Source organism: Agelaius tricolor, unplaced genomic scaffold (genome assembly GCF_023055355.1).
Source record: "Agelaius tricolor isolate 1412-34295 unplaced genomic scaffold, bAgeTri1.0.p SCAF_7, whole genome shotgun sequence".
In the NCBI taxonomy this organism is placed as follows: domain Eukaryota; kingdom Metazoa; phylum Chordata; class Aves; order Passeriformes; family Icteridae; genus Agelaius; species Agelaius tricolor.
The window spans coordinates 18,648,957-18,665,327 of record NW_027269267.1 but is presented as its reverse complement, the minus strand read 5'-3'; the positions used below and the strand labels follow the sequence as shown (position 1 = coordinate 18,665,327).

Sequence of the window (16,371 nt, the reverse complement as noted above, 5' to 3'; positions counted from 1 at the left end):
TTGCTTTGAAAAAGATATAATTATATATTCAACAAAATGCATATTTTTTCCCAATGCACCACAGTTAATTTTATCTGAAAATTAGTGATTACCATTTTGGTGTTTATTATGGAGTTCTAAATACATCTTCAGTGTTAAAAGATAGACTCTATTTCATACATCCCTTGTGGAACTCATTGTGGAATTAACAGTGTTGCTTTGTGATTTTAGAGACACAAAAAAGATTAGGCGATATCATTGGAAACAAAGGATTAATATATTGATTAGGATCTCTGCTTTTCTTAGGCCTACATAAGGGACTTTACCCTAAGCACAGAATTTTTCAATTACGTGCAAGGATATTTTGTGAGTGTCCTGAGAGGTGCAGGTCTGGGGGGGCACCTTATATCATGGTATAAGCTGTTTTTATTCTGGATACACACAATTGCTTCTGTGCCTTTCTCTGTCTGCATGCCACATATATAACCCACACCTGGTAGGGAACCATGTAGGAAATGAAATGTGGTCTGAGAGAGCATGAGTGGTTTCAGTAAACCATTATATAGAGCAGAAAGCTTGAGAGTGAATGAGTGTGCCAACAATCTGAAAATGGATGAGTGTTATATGGAAAAAAACACAAGTGGATACAACCTTTCCTTTCATGTGCAGCCCATCTCATTTCATCCTCCTGAATGGATCTGTGAAATGTAGAAATGCTGACAAACCCTTTCTCCTAGTGAGAGAGAAGAAAGTCTTACCTCCTGCTATGTGAATCATGATACAATAATCCTATGAAGGCATTCTTCCACATACCTCATTCTAAAACATTTGGGCTGAAAAATTCACTTGAGATTGATCAGAGATGATGAGTTCAGTCTAGAAGTCTTGGATAAAAACACTCACTGAAGTGCTTTGCTAAGTTCCTATTGTGAGGTACGATCATGTGGGCTGGAGAGGCCAGCCTAGGGTCTTTAGGGGGAGCTGACTCAAATGTATGGATTATCCAACGTTTTCATTAGTACCACTGGGGAGATTTGAATGTGGAATAATTTGCAAATGAAGAAACGAGAGGGGGGCAAAATACATACCCAAGGAACATTAGTATTCAACTTCAGAGCAACCTCTGTGTGAGCATACATGCACTCATTGCAATACTCTGAAAATAATTGCATACATATGTATGTTAGCCCCACCCTCCAGTGGCATCAATAGTTTTAACCTCAGTTTTCTGTTGCACTGCAAATTAAGGGAAAAGACTTTATTTTGAGAGTGTTGAACACATGGCTGCCATCCAACAACTTCAGCATGGCAACTTCCCAAGAAAGCGCTCCAAGGCAGCCTAATCAGGACAGGATTCCTGGCAAAGTACCTTTTGAGACAAGGCTCTCTCTCTTTTTCCAAAGTAGAAAACTCCTTTGATGGCAGGCACAGAGAGCATTTAAGAACATTCTCAGGTGCCTTTTTTGCAAACTGAAAAATCAAACTCAAAAAACTAGAGAGGAAAATTGCAGGAGTCATTTTAACACTTTTCCTGCTTTAGTTGGGCAGTGGAGACTGAGAAACAGCCAGCTGATTTCACTTTAGTTCTCATTTTTTTACTTCTGTCAATAGGTACAAGCTTGTAACTGATTACAGAAGGTTTTAATGCTGCTCTGTAAAAGTGAATTGTGCCTTAAACTGTATCACAAAGCTGAGTTAAATTCTCTCCTAAAGGGCCACTCAGCTTAAGTTTTTTTACTAACACACATTCCAAAGTGCTGGTTTGGGTTTTGTGTTGGGATTTTCCCTCCCCACACACAGTATATTTTATTGCTTCTGTACTGATCTTCCTGCTTTGTACAGTCCAGTTCTGGCAAGTGGCTTTACCCAGAGCTGTGGTTTGTGGCAAAAATGTGATATGTTGGAGGAAAGATGGGAAAGACTCCATCAGCCAGCAATAATGTAACATCCTTGCTGTGCCCACAGTGCCTACAGGCTGCAGAGGATGGGTGTCCTGGCCTGGGGGAGCTACAGGAGGTGGCACAGCCATGCAGGTTTTTCACTGGGAGGTAACAGAAGCAGCTCTAACTAAACACAACATCCTCCATCAGATGTGGTTTTGGGAGGAAGGTGTGGCTTCAGATCTGCTGACATCATGGAAATGCTTCTGACCTCCTTCTGACTTCACAGGAAACCAAACACATTAGACCTGCCAGAAATGTGACACTCAGGAGTAAAAAAGCTCAAGCCACTCTGGTCAGATGAGCGAGAGCCCTCCCAGAAAGCCCAACCTGATAAATGAAACTGAGGAACTTGAAAAATAATGAGATGACATTTTGATATTAAATGTTGAGTTTGGAAGATTAATGTAACTTCTCATTCCCTACACTAATAAACCTGGTGATTTTTTCCTAAAAAAATCCAAACACCTATTCTAAACAAGAGCATTCTCCTCCTAATTTTTTGCAGATGCACAAGTACATGATTAAAACATAAAAGCAGAACACACTAGTCACCCATAGGTATCCATTCTTCAATTAGGAGAGATAAAAAAGTAAATGAAAGTGTCAAGTATCTTACATTGATAATAATTTTATCCTTTATTTATAGCATACATAAGATAGATAGGAGTGCCTGTATTTTTAAAATAAAGAACACTTTTTTAAGACTCTTGTTATTTGATTCTTGTTCTCCTGGATATCATGTTCAGCAAATAGAAAAATAATATTCCAAGTGAGGAATGTAATAAAACTTTTTATTAAAACTATATTAAACACATTATACTGTCATAGGTGAATCTGGATTCTTACTTTTTGTACTTCTTTTTATTTAATAAAGTTCAGGCTGAACATGAGTGTTTTGTAACCGCCAGATAGCCTAGAACATTAATTCTGCCATCCAATATTCCAAGGAAATAGCTTCTTTGTGTTTAAAAGATGAAAGGGCCACAGGCAAACCAAACATCACAAGAACCTGGCAGACAAAATGACTCAAGGCTGTTAAAGAAGCTACAGAAACTGTCGCTTGTAGAATTATTCCCAAAACACAACATTACTTGAAACACCCATTGGGCTGTTAGAAGTGACACTGTTTGAAGTCCACTTTGGAAAAGAAGCAGAAGTGCATGCCCAGGCCTTGAAAGAGTGTGCAAGGGCTCATGCATATGAAGTATCAACAAGGTGATGCTGTGATGGGCACGGGGTGACTGCCCAGAGCGCTGGTGGCAGACGATGTGCAGGAGGAACCAGAGACAACATCCACCAGGGGTTATCAGAGCATTTCCTGCAGTTCTGTAGGAGAACAGAGGTTGAGGCAGAGGTAAATGAGCCTGGCAGGCTGGCAATTAAGGCAACAAACTAAGCAGGAGCCAGGGAAAGGTGCAGAGAGGGAAGCAAAGCTCTGCAGGCAAGCCCACTGAGGGAAATAGGGAGAGGAAGTGATGAACAAAACAGGAGACAATGTCTTTCAGAAAGGGGAAGGAAAAGGTCCTACTACAGCAATTTTCTAAGGCACCAGGTGCTGCTCTATCTGCAGTTTCATCCATACACATCTCTGAGGCAACTGGATGGTTTGGCTCATGTCCTTTCTTTCCTATGACTCCCACAGGTTTTGAACCCTACTGTTATAGACTTTCAGGTTGAAAAATTCCAGTGGTTAAGTTTGAAATCTGTAGTCATTAGAATAATGGGAGATCCCTAGAGAGAGCCAACACTGCTATGCAGAAAATTTATTAGCAGCAGGAACAGAGGCCTGTATCAGCACTTTACTGGTGGATAAATCAGTGGGTTTGCTAATGATGTTTCGGTTCTCTTGATTGAATTGGATTTGTAAGAGAAATGCAGCTGCAGACTGAATTGCTTTATATGACAAGAGAATAATGAATAGCCAATCCTGAACACCCAGGGTTTCTGTATATATGGGATAATTTAGCTTCCGTTCTTGTTGTTATTATTTTATATGCAAATGAAATTATCAATGCCTTTATATAATAACTTCCTGGATCACATTTATTCTAGAGCTTTTGCCTGTTTGTGTGCAAGAGAAATTTCTTTCCCTCATTTTACCCGGGGTTTAATACTAAATCCAGCTCCTGCTGGAGCCTGTGGGATTTTTATTGTGTTATAGATATGACCCATCTAGAGGACATTGAAAGTGAACAGAAAATATTGAAACTGCCTGTGGTTATGAGGGTGCTATTATTTATTTGGAGATAGGGCCCATTACCTTATGCTATTATCTGCAAGTTACATGTACTGGGTTTTGCATATTTGATGTTTACTTAACATGCACATCAGGTTCTTTTAACAATAGTGTTTCAGAGATGGTCTGGCTAAGTGCCCTCATCAGCCTCTTGCTAGGTTGTTCTCTGGGGTTCCAGCCAGTCAGTCTTTATGTGTTTGAAGCTCTAAATAGGCTACTGCTCCCACTCTGAAGGATCACGCCAAACTGAACCAATGCCTGCTGGAAAAGGAAAAAACGGGATGCCAGCTGGCCAAGAGGGCTGAAAAGAGAGAAAAAAGAGATAAAATCATTCTTACATCGAGAAACTGCCTTAGCAACGTCCTCATCTGCTGGGTGGTAATAGATCACAGTTGCCTGGTTGGTCTTCCAAATGGCTGAGCTCCCAAGTTACAGTTACTCCTTGCCCTTGGAGGTGCAGTTGACTGAGATGTACTGTTGAGACACATAAATTTAACAGATGGATTGTGCAGGCCAGGCACTGTATCCAGCAATTGTTTCTCCCACTAGGGGAAAGTCTTACAAAAGCCTTTCCCTGGTGTTCAACAGGATTGTGGTGGTTCATTGCACTGCAACTTTAGAAAGGTTTTGGGTGATTGGCTGCAGTGGAGAGAAACAAACTGGCAGTGACACAATTCCCACCATCTGCACAACAGTGAGGAGATTTTCTTTTAGGTAGGAAAAGAGGAGAGAAAAATCTTCCCTTACCCACTGACAGGCCAGGGGCAGTGCTGTGGGAAGGGTCTTGCTACTTTCTGCTTTCAGCATTTATGGTGCCAGAGGCATTGACCAGAAAATCTGGTCATGTCCATTAGTCCTTCTCATGTGCTCTGCCAGCAACTGAGTGTCCAGGCAACAGTTTTTGCCCTCCCTGTGCGAGGCAGACAGGAGTGCAGGGGCTGAGAGAGGATCATCAGCCTGCAGAACAGCATGTGCTGGGGTGGAGAGACACAGTCAGGAAGGAGTCTTTGTGAAAAAGAACTTGAGGGAGCAAGAAAAGAGGTGTGCTGATAAGAACTGAGGAAATGAGAAGCCCAGGAAACTGCTCAGTTGGATTCTTGGAGACATAAAATGTCATGGATGTGGCCAAAAAAATGCATCACAGTGCATATTCATTTAATTCCAGGTAGCTTCATGGGGGTGGCAGTGGTGGGAGAGGCAGTGTAGGTGTTTTTCCTCCATTCAGTATACATTCAGATGTTATTCAGGCCTTGAAAGTGCAGCTGCTAAGCCACTCAACATTTTAAAGGTTGCTCGACTAAGAATTATATTAGAAAACACCTCAGATTTTAATACTGGAAACCAGGAAATCAAAATAACTTTGGAAAATCAAGAAACACAACACAGTTTTTGGACACATTTTCTTTACAATTATTATAATAATTTTGGGCACCCTACTAGAATGAAAAAAATCTGCATTGTACTTGAGAATCTGCTGAATGCTTTTAGCATTTTAAGGGTTTTACATAAATTCAGATTTCAAAAGCCTGTCATGAAGGAAGTTTAACTAGCAAAACAAAATTGTTTAATTACTGGCTTTTAGTAAGGTATTTAAAAATTCCAACAATATAAGCAGTTAGTATGTTTTATTCCAGTAGGACATCCTATCTTCCTGGATTGAGGTGAACAGTTCTGTCATGCTGATGGGACTACTGCACTGCAGGCTGTGCATGGAATGACAGTTTCCAAAAGTAACACAAATCACTAGTGCTGCTAATTATTATCAATGTATTTACCACAAAAATCTTTAGTTCTAACCATGCCAGAGAAACAGATTTCATTTTGTTAGACCTGAAAATGCAAGTAACACAGCTAGACTAAAAGAGCTATTGAAGGGAAGAGACAGTAAGGCAGGTCTTTTTCTGCTTTTAAACAAGAATTAACTGCTGTTGACAGAGAAAGTACAGGACATCTTTCTAAAGCAGGTCTACACAGTAAAACACATTCAAAATAACTAATCTTGTTAACAAGCTCTCTATAAAGCACTTTCCACTCTGGAGATACATGTTTATACTCTCACACTGGAGCTGTAGGTGACCTGAAGAAGGATCTGCTCAACACAAAAAGCAAAGGAAGGAAAATTTTGTCTGCCATTTTCTCTATTTTCTGTGGTGACAGAGAAGAGCAGTTCTGGAGTAAGGATTTTCTATAGCACAACACAGCTGTTCTTTCTGATGTGTCCCTGAAAGAATTCACCATCTGGCACTGATGATATCACAGCCTGTTGCCATGGGACCATCATGTCATCACACATATCCCACACTCAGCATCCTTTCAGAGCAAAACAGTACAGCTGACACATCTGAGTCCAGCAGGCACCAGAAAAAGGTGACAAGGACCACAGGGCCAGGATAAAATGACAAAAAGAGCTGCCATGAGCATGCTCAGGTATGGGGCTTCTCTGAGGAGGAAGGACTTCCAGAGTGCCCCTAACACTCACGGCAGTGACATTAAAACAGGACAGCAAAGCAGCTGTGGCACTGCTGACACAACTCTGTTGCAGAGCAGTATCGAGGAAAATGTCATGTTTTGCTCAACAAATATTTTCTTGTCTCTACTGCAGTGTGGTCTGGCATGACTGGAAATCCTAAATTCATCAACACATGTAGAGAAAAATTGATAAAATGTAGTGAATACTACTGCCTTCCCATTACAGTCTATTATTCATTTGACTACTATTGGTTTAAAGTGCATTTCAGATTTATATTCTGCAGTCATGTAAGAATTATTCTGTTTGGAGAAACTGACATAACTTGTGTTTCAAGTGCATTGCAGCATAACTGGCTGAAGTTTTATCTCAACCTCACCACTTTTCAGGAAAGGATAGCAGAAGGGGAGCCTTCACCTATTACTCAGCCACTTCATGGAATATGCTGCAGAGCAGAAGTGTTTGATGAGTTATTGCTTAAATAAAAGCATACTTCAAGCATTTATTTCTGTGAAGTCCCTGCCTTCTGTCCACATAGAAGATATTACAGGATCTTAATTCTAAAAAAGCCCAATATACATAATCTGTAACCACATTTACATTTTTTTGCAACTCTCTGACAAGGACAACTTAAATTTCCTGGTATTTTATTACACTTTGCAAGTGAGAAGCAGGCCTTGCAGCCTTAACAAGCAGATGTGGAGGTGACAGGAAATGGAATTTCCTAATTAGTTTCTGAAATGTATGAGATGATGTTATTGCTGGAGGTAGCAGAAACCAGACATGATGACTGAGATCTTTTCCTGTCCAATGCAAAGGATGGGAGCAACACAGCTATACAAGTATCAAAATTGCTGAAATACAATGCAGAGACTTTTTCATGCTGGCTGCTTGTACAAGCCTAGACCAAAAGAGCTTACTGAATCTCGGGCCAAATAACAAGTAAATGGGATTACATTAAACAGCTTAGCACTAGGTGTCTTCCAACTTGACTCCTTTTGACCCCAATAACAGTAAACTTTGGTGGAACTGAGTCACCAAACAGGAGGGGTTGCTGTAACTAGAAAATGCATGAGATGGCTGAAAGCTGAACCTCAGGACTAGGATTTCAATCTCCATCTCCAGTAGATGCATGTGGAAAGATTCTAAACATCCCTATAAACAGATTAGGAATCTGTTATCCTCCTGTGCCAACACCTGATGGCAGCTGTCTAGGGGACATGAATACAACACTATTTTTTTAGCCTTCCCCAGCTATCAGTAAACTTCAGATTATGGACATCCAAGACAGTGGTGTAATTTAATTTTAATAGCTCCTCATAGACTTTTGCCTCACTTCTTATTGAGTCAAGAGATTGTTGCTTTTATTTAAAACAAACTCTTAAAGTGAAGGAGTACCACTTGTAACTCTATTTAGAAGAAATCCCCACCAATCCTTTCCTCTTTTCTCATTCCTTCCTCCCCACAAATTATGTCTTTGGGATGGCTGAAAACAACAGTCATGGGGATAGCAGTTATGTGTATTTTGGTTTTTCAAAAGCCTTTGCAGGCAGAAGATCTCAATGTAGTTTAGGGAACCAGCAGTGGTATTGGCACCATTAGGCTGAAAAGTATTTTCTTTGCAAAAACTATGTATGTTTGCATTTACTCTGCTTGCTTGCCTTCTTAGAAAAAAAGGATTAATGATGAAGGGGAAAAAATTTCTTCTGTGACTGTGTAATGAAATCCATGCACAGAGAATCTCCATTTACTCCCTGCAAGCTCAAGAGAAGCAAGTCTTTCTCCACTTTTGGCCAAGCAAGACAGAGCATTCCTGGCCTGTCAATATTAATAGTTGAGGCTGATGCCTGTACAACCAATTCCAAAGAATGGACTGAGTCCAAGCAATTCCTCTGCCATGACAGCCAGGTCTCCAAGACAACACCCACATGGCAACATCATGGTCTGTCACCCACCCACCCTGGGCTCCTCTGCACCATCACTGTGTGCCAGCCCAGCAATTCCAGCTATGTGAGAATGCAGGAAGATGTGTGAAGCCTTGAACACCCTGTGGCCATAATCACCCTTCAAAAGCAGCTGAGACTCCCTTACAGGCTGCTGTTCTACCTAGAAAAGAGCCCATAAGAATTAGTGTCCTTTGGACTACCCATGCAGGAACACAGAAGTCAACAGGTCAGACAGGATGGACATCTGATTTTGGTTTTTCAAAAAAAGCACACAAACATGAAAAAAAAAATTCATCACAGCATGAATGTATTATTTATCAAATAATACATTTTCCAGGAGCTTACACTTTTAAGAAACCAGAAGGAAAACAGAGTTGGGATGTTTCATTTTGACAGACTATATTTCACATTTTGGGCAATAATCTTGGCCCCCCTCTAATTCTTTCAGCCAAAATGTTCAGCCAAGCATGCCAAAAATCACACTTAAAACTCAAAATTCAAGCAGCTGAATCTGTGTCTTGCTTTTCTCAATTTCTACACCAAGAGCTAGACTGCTATGAGTGCAACAAGAGATGAAGACACCAATATTTACAGCATATTTCACGTAATGAATGAAAAGCTTTTACTAAGAGAAAGACACAAGTGACCAAATCTGTATGTGTTACTTATGTGACCTTTATCTTTCATAAAGGCTGTTACAGAAATTTACGTTGTTTTTTATTAACACTTTTTCCAAATGTGAGATGGTTGCAGCCAGCCATTAATGAGACCCCTGTCAAAAAGGATGAATACTTACCTGTAATGTTGATTGAGAAAATGATGCTCATCAAAAGGGCTGAATCTGTTCTCTGTACATACAGGCACACTGAGCTGTCAGCTGCTGTATGGAGAAAAATTTCTAAAAGAACAAGAGCCCTTGACAATGTCACCATAAAAGTAAGCAAGGTTTCTTTCAGTAGGAAACAGGTCATTGCTTCATTTCTATGTTACATTTATATCACACCAATTCTGAAAGGGTTTTTTTGCTCATTCCTTTTAAGAAGGCTTTTAGTAGAAAAGACCTATTACATTTTTCTCCTATCTTAAAAGCATCTTCAACCAATCACACACTCTTCTCCTGAAAATAAGGCTGATTTGTTTGTAACAAATGAGGAAACCAGTTTTTGAAATGAAGACTGATTGGATTCCAACTTTTGACTCCAGGGTTATAATTCCTTCTACTGGCGCTGGGAAAAGCTCATGAGAAACAGGACCAGCAGCAAGTGAAGAATTCCCTTTGGGCAGGACTGCACCAACAGTTGGCATAACTGAAAGCACAGGTGCAACCTTCTGGAGAAGGAGGAATCAACTGTGCAGCACCACAGCTGCATTCTACTCAAGGGACATTGTGTCTTTGGGCAAAAAGATGCACATGTTCCCATGACTGAGGACTGCAGCATAATACATGTGTAAAAGGAAGGTGAATGTTACAGACAACTGAAATGCCATTTTTGAGTTGCTGCTGTATTTCCTCCATGATCACATGCTTTTATGTGAGGTATTTATCAGAAATGCAAAATGATATGGAAGATAGAGTAAAAGAACTGCAACACAGAATTTTCAAGTCCTGCTGAATTTCCAGCAAAATGGCACATCTAGGGGTAGTTGGCCAGATGTCCCATTTTGCTGGCCCATCCCCTGAAATGAGATTATTTGGCAGCAACTTTTAAATATGCAGTAGGGTATTCCAGGAGTTAGTACACAGCTCCTAAGGAACAATTCATCCAGTTCTCTCTCCTTCTAACCTCATAGCATATTTAAGCATATTAAACCCTCTTAAAAATACTTAAAAAAACCAAAGGCAAGGTAATTTCCTTTATATATTTCTTTTTATAGATTTATTTTACATTTTTTGTGAAGTAGGAAAGGAATTCAATGTTTGTCTTATATGAGGTCTCCACAAATACTTTTTGAGACCAGAATTTCTGCTTCTGCTAGCAGAACCAGTTGGATAAAGAATCAACCACAGCAAGAACTGGAACTTGTATTGAAAAGTAAGAACAGCCCAGTCCTACTTCACCCATTCTTCCTTTTTTTTCTGAACTGAACTGCACAGGGAAAACACCATCACCACACTGGAAACATTTCAAATAGGAACAGAGAAATTTATGCTTGTTAATCTGTGACAGGGTTTTCCCCCAGTGGATACAGCAACCCTCCCATTCATTTTGCACCACACCATGCATGTGTGGTATTGCCTGACATTGCTGTGAAAGTCCTGTCAACACTCCTCGTGCTTCTCCATATGTTAAAACCACTCCTGCTCTAAGTTCAATCTTCCTTAAACAATACAGCAGCTAAAAGAAAGCTTTACCATCTAGGAATTGAAGTGTTTTAAGTATGGAAGTTTGTTTTTATAAAAATAAAAGTAATTTACAAGGTGTTAAGAAGAAAATTTATTTGGTCAAAGGAAGGAAACCCAAACAAAACACTGAATTTTTGACAAAACCCGCCAAAAACAAGAGTGACAACAAATGCAGAACTGTTAATAATCCTTTTCTCTCTCCTGTCTCACTGAAGTTTTTCAGATTAATCACACCAGAAGTAAGTCTTGGAAACTGGAGGCTTTTTCATTTCAGTGTTCACTTTAACTTCATCTGTGAAAGATGTGGAACTGACATGGAAATTCTGCTTTGAAAAAACAGTAACTACTACTGAAAGCAAAGATATTCCAAACTGCACTGCAGACTTGTTTTGTTGCAGCTGGCTGCTGCAGAGGGCACAGCAACTGCTGAGTGTATTACAAACTACACATGATACAGAGAAACTCTGGACACTCAGCATGAACTGAAGTTAAAACTTTACTTGTAACCTTCCTCTGTTGCCAGGAAGGCAGATGAGTGTGTCACTATGAAACCAGCACATGATTCCTTTGCTCTGGCATGGAAATGCAGCAATGTCACAAACTACTGCCTTCAATACACAATGATATTTATCAGCAGAGCTTCAGAGAGTCCTTTTAAGTGTTCAGGGCACCATTTTCTAAGGAGCCCCAGGTTTTGAGGGGCCAGTTCAGCCTCATTTACACAAACCACCAGTGTGCTTCACTCTGTGGGGCAAACACAACTGGCCCAAAGTAAAGAGTGACAGAAGCAGAACCAATACAGCTAGTGCAGATGGATGGGCACACACAGAGGCACATCTCTGTGCAGATGGATGAAAACACATCTACTTGCTTACACTTAAATTTTGTGCATGTCCTATGCACTTGGCCATTGGAAACCTGCACATAAAATAGACACATAGCCCACAGGGCTACCTGGCTTCCACAGCTCTGTAAACATTGGTCAGATATAGTCTATCACTCTAATAAGTCTTTTTTAAAACTTCAAGTCTTCAAGCCCATTGCTGCTTTTTATTAGAAAGGCAAAAATCACTGTAGGCACTGGCTCCAATAGCACGGTCCAAAGTTTCTGTTCCGCTAAACAGATCTCTAGCAGACAGGACCACATCAGGCTTCTGCCTGATCCTCCCACCCCTTCATTAAAACATTTTTCTATATAGTGTTGCTTTAGAGTCAAACTCCTGCCAGACAAGTATCAGTCTGGAAGAAAAACTTCCTGCTTTATTATAAACCTTTGAAAAAGAATTCCAATGTCTGGGCTATGGTAATTTGATAAGTTGTATCTTGGCCAGTGGGCTCCTGATTCTCAAAAAAATCCAAGATTAGCAGACATAACACTTCAAGCTATGCTGTGTGAAACAAGATCCTAATACTACTATGTTAAATAAGACTAGAAAATGGGATCACTCAAATTCCTAAACAGGAAGAGCAGACAATTTGTAAAGTCTTTTTCTTCTCTGCATTGCTTTAAGTTTTCCCAGTTTACTGGGTATGGACATTGTTACGTTTCTTGCATGTGTAGTCAAGGCAAGTGGGTATCAAATGATTGAATTATAGACAGGTTTGATATTCCTGTCCCTCCTATTACTACTTGACAACTGTATGTGTGTTGAATGTGAACATCACCGACAGACACTGTAAAAGAAAAAAAGGCCAAAGAAATACATACTGTCCTTGCCAGGCTCTCCCTCAAAGTCCAAAACCAAAATTTGCAGTTTGTTCTTTCAGCAGCCCAGCTTGAGGCACCTGACCCTACAGCACTGGTGTGATTTGTCTCTTTACTTATTTCTGGTGTGATTATTCTGCCACATCAGAGCACAGTGCAGGTACTCACAGCTTAAGGGGAATAATGGGCCAGTATTTGGGCTGCTTTCTGTCACAGTTCCTATCAAAGATAAGCTGCATGGCAGCCTCCATTGCCTGGATTTTGGCAGCTTCAGACCCATACAGCTTCTGCATTTCTGCCATGCGCCTCTCCCCAGGTCTTTCTGTGGGCGGCTCCACAGAACGCTCCACCCTCCTGTGCAGGTCCTGATCAGCCTCCACGTAGGGGTCCTCAGCTTCCAGCTGCTGCTGCCTCCCTAGACAAATAAACCATAAGAGATGTAAATTACTGGGCTGTCAACCAATCATGTTTTATTTTAACTTTAAAAAATATTATACATTCATATTTTAGCTGGGTCTAAAAGGAAAAAATCCACATGTTCTAGGGTGCAGCTGCACTCATTTTGCATCAAGAAATTCCTACTAAATATCATGATAAAGCCAGGCTGGAATAAATGGGGAGAAATGAAGAAGATCCTGGAACTGAATCCTAAATGTGTAGGAAACCTCTGTATTAGTACTACTAAGCAAAAATCAACATTGCTCAATTTCTCCCCAAAACACACACTGCCCTGAAAAAAACTCAAACAACAAAACAACAAAAACCCAAAACACAACCCCCCTCTCCCTCCCAAGAAAACAGAAACAACCCAATCAAAAAATCCCAAACCACTCCCCATACCAAAAAATCAAACAAAAAGGAGAGTTGTTTCCAAAATAATGACTTAGCTGAGAAAAGAAACAATGCACAGGACAATGCAACTTTAGCTGAATGATAGCCAAGAGAAAATGTAATCAGTTGCTACTCTGTGAAAATGAACAAATGGGTCTGTCATGTCAGCCATTAAGTGCATTCAATGAAATACAGCTGTAAGCATCGTGTTTAGATAAACTGTCCAAACTCAGCCATTTCTCAAGACTTGCAAAGTTCAAAGCTGGCAGCCTTACTCTATTGCTTTGAAAACAAACAAAACACCACCAACATAAAGTATGCATCAGGTCTTTTAAAGAGGATTTAAAACAATTCAAGAGGTGAAACATTTGGACCAATCTGTCAACAAAAATGCTGTGGTAAGCCTGACTGGAAGCAAGAACTTGGTTGTGGCATGTCCAAATTTACTTCTGCTTCCTGGGTACTGCTCTGATGAAAGAAACAATGCTTTGTGCAGTTAAAACATCAGAGTGCTACACAAAACTCCCCTCTTATGGGGGCATTTCTACAAGAGAGAGAAAATTTACCCAGCAGCTGAACTCCTCAATAACAAATGAGCATCCTCAAAACCGTGTAACAGGCACAATTCACTACTAATGACAGCAGTAGGGTTTTTTTAAACATCAAAAAGGACAGAGTGTCCACAGGTCAGGATGCATTGGTCACACACAAGACATGCTTCTCAGCGTTTGGTGCCATGTGCTTCTTCTCTCTTTCACCCTAACACAGAGATTTACCTTCCACAACACCCATGACATCTGCAAACCCTAACCCAAAGTTAAATATCCTGACATTTGTGTGTCAAACATCTGCAGTTTATTTTTATACTGGAAAGTACTGTACCGAGCAGCCAACTGACTGTCAGCCTTCCTAAAGGAATTATCCCCTGAACGGCACTCACAGAAAACAGATATTTTAAACAATACGACCAGAAACTTCAATTTTGGGATCTGTTTGTCTGACAGACACAGAAAGCTTTTGTCCTGTCATTTGAAACACCATTTGTATTGGTCATAGAAGGGCTTGAGGAGTTATTAGCCATCTATTCCAGAAAGCCATTTCTGTGATTTTGCTTTAAGGGTACACCCCTGCATTAGGCTGCACTGCCAGAATTCACAAGGAAATATACATTAGAGTCCATATGTGTTTTTGGAAGAGTCAGATTTATTTGGTGTTGGGCTATTTTAACCAGAAGGTCTGAATTGAAGAAACTAACATTGTCTACAGAGAGCTCATCACGGTATAGCACCCAGGCTACACCCTGCATCCCACTGAAACCAACTTCCTGGGACACCACGCTGCCCACAACTGCACAGCACTGCTTTTAAGCACAAACTTCGTGCACAGCACACTGAATAGTTTCAGACAGATAAAACCAAACAAGACTATACTGGCAAACCAATGTTTCTCACTGTAGATTACACAGCAAAACTGGTAAGGCAATGAATTGGACCCATATTTGTTAACTCTCTTGGGACTCTAGATAATTCCTTGTACTTCTGTATTACCCATGGAAATTTTTAATTCTTTAGTTTCATAGCTGCATGCTAGAGACAGCTGCTTCCTTGATTGTTTGCTGTAGAATGCTGTCTGATAGCTCACTGCAAACGCTGATCCTTAAGAAAAAAAATTTCTCTGGAGATAGATAATGAATTCTTCTGTTTGGAAATTAAATGGATCTCTAGCAGAAGCTTCATGATGGATGAGTAGATTACAGTTTAGTGTGCATCAATCTCCATTTCTCAACACAGAGTAGTTCATAAATCTGTAGATCCTAATTGTAACAATCAAAATAATAATACCAATTTAAATTCCATTCTCAGAATTACCTGATGTATGTCTGGAGTGTTTCACTTTACACTAATCAGATATAGTACCCCTAACTTTCTAACTTTACTTCTGCTATTCCATAACTACTGGTTAAAAGTCCCAGGGTGATTTTTAGACACATAAATCAAGTCTAGAATCCAGGCAGAGGCTCAGGACAGAAATGTGCTATAGGGACCCACAGTTTTTTGCACCAAAGGCTGGATTTGAGCACAGAACATGACAGCTGTTGCTGGTAATACCACTGCAGCTGTGTGGAGTACGTTGCAGTTTCAAATCAGTTATCTGTGCAGAGATACCACTGGAACAAACTCCAGTCATAGACAGAATCATAGAATGGCTTGGGCTACAAGGAACCTTAAAGATCATCTTATTCCAACCCTGCCACAGGAAGGGACAGTGTCCACCAGATCAAGGTGCTCACGGCCCCATCCAGTCTGGCCTTGAGCACTGCCAGGGATGGGACATCCACAGCTTCTCTGGGCAACCAGTTCCAGTGCTTCACCACCCTCACAGTAGGCAGCATTATTTGCTTTTATAGACTATCAAGGAAAGAAGTCATGAAACTAAATGGGTATGTAAACTACTGAGTTTCCAAAAACAATATTTCCACAAATAGACATAAGGAATAGATAACAGAGAAAGTATTGTCCTGTTGAGATGCACACTAAACTTTCTTTGGTGGGGCAAGGGCTGGGAAGTAGAAGTGCTGTAATTTCCAGCAGTCTGGGTTCTATCCATTACCTCAGAGTTTAGTTTAAAAACAATATAAAGCAGTAAAACTTGAGCTAAATGAGCAACTACCTCTTCATCAAAAAGCTGACAACCAGAATCTGACAATGGAAATACAAACAAAATTATAAGCTGTCTATAACCACAAGCCTATGGAGACAACCAGAATTTCTCTGAAGCAAGCAACACATACTCATCCATGAAGCAGATAGTATGGTTTATCAAAATATTAATTCTCAGTCTGCAGCAACAAAGTCCACAGCTTACTCTCAGATCAGTTTCACATTCCATATTCTCAAATCATTGGGCTGCCAAGTTATAA

General features: G+C 40.3%; 1 protein-coding gene across 1 annotated transcript in view; it reads right to left on the bottom strand.

Moving 5' to 3' along the window:
- Positions 1-2,534: 2,534 nt before the first annotated feature.
- Positions 2,535-16,371, bottom strand: part of GEMIN8 (gem nuclear organelle associated protein 8) — a 37,453-nt gene continuing 23,616 nt past the window's right edge. The window contains exons 5-6 of the mRNA XM_071430499.1: positions 12,789-13,035; positions 2,535-4,459 (exon numbers count right to left, since the gene is read on the bottom strand). Of these exons, the coding sequence (XP_071286600.1) occupies positions 4,348-4,459; positions 12,789-13,035 (359 nt within the window). The 3' untranslated portion in view covers positions 2,535-4,347. The remainder of the gene's footprint in view (positions 4,460-12,788; positions 13,036-16,371) is intronic.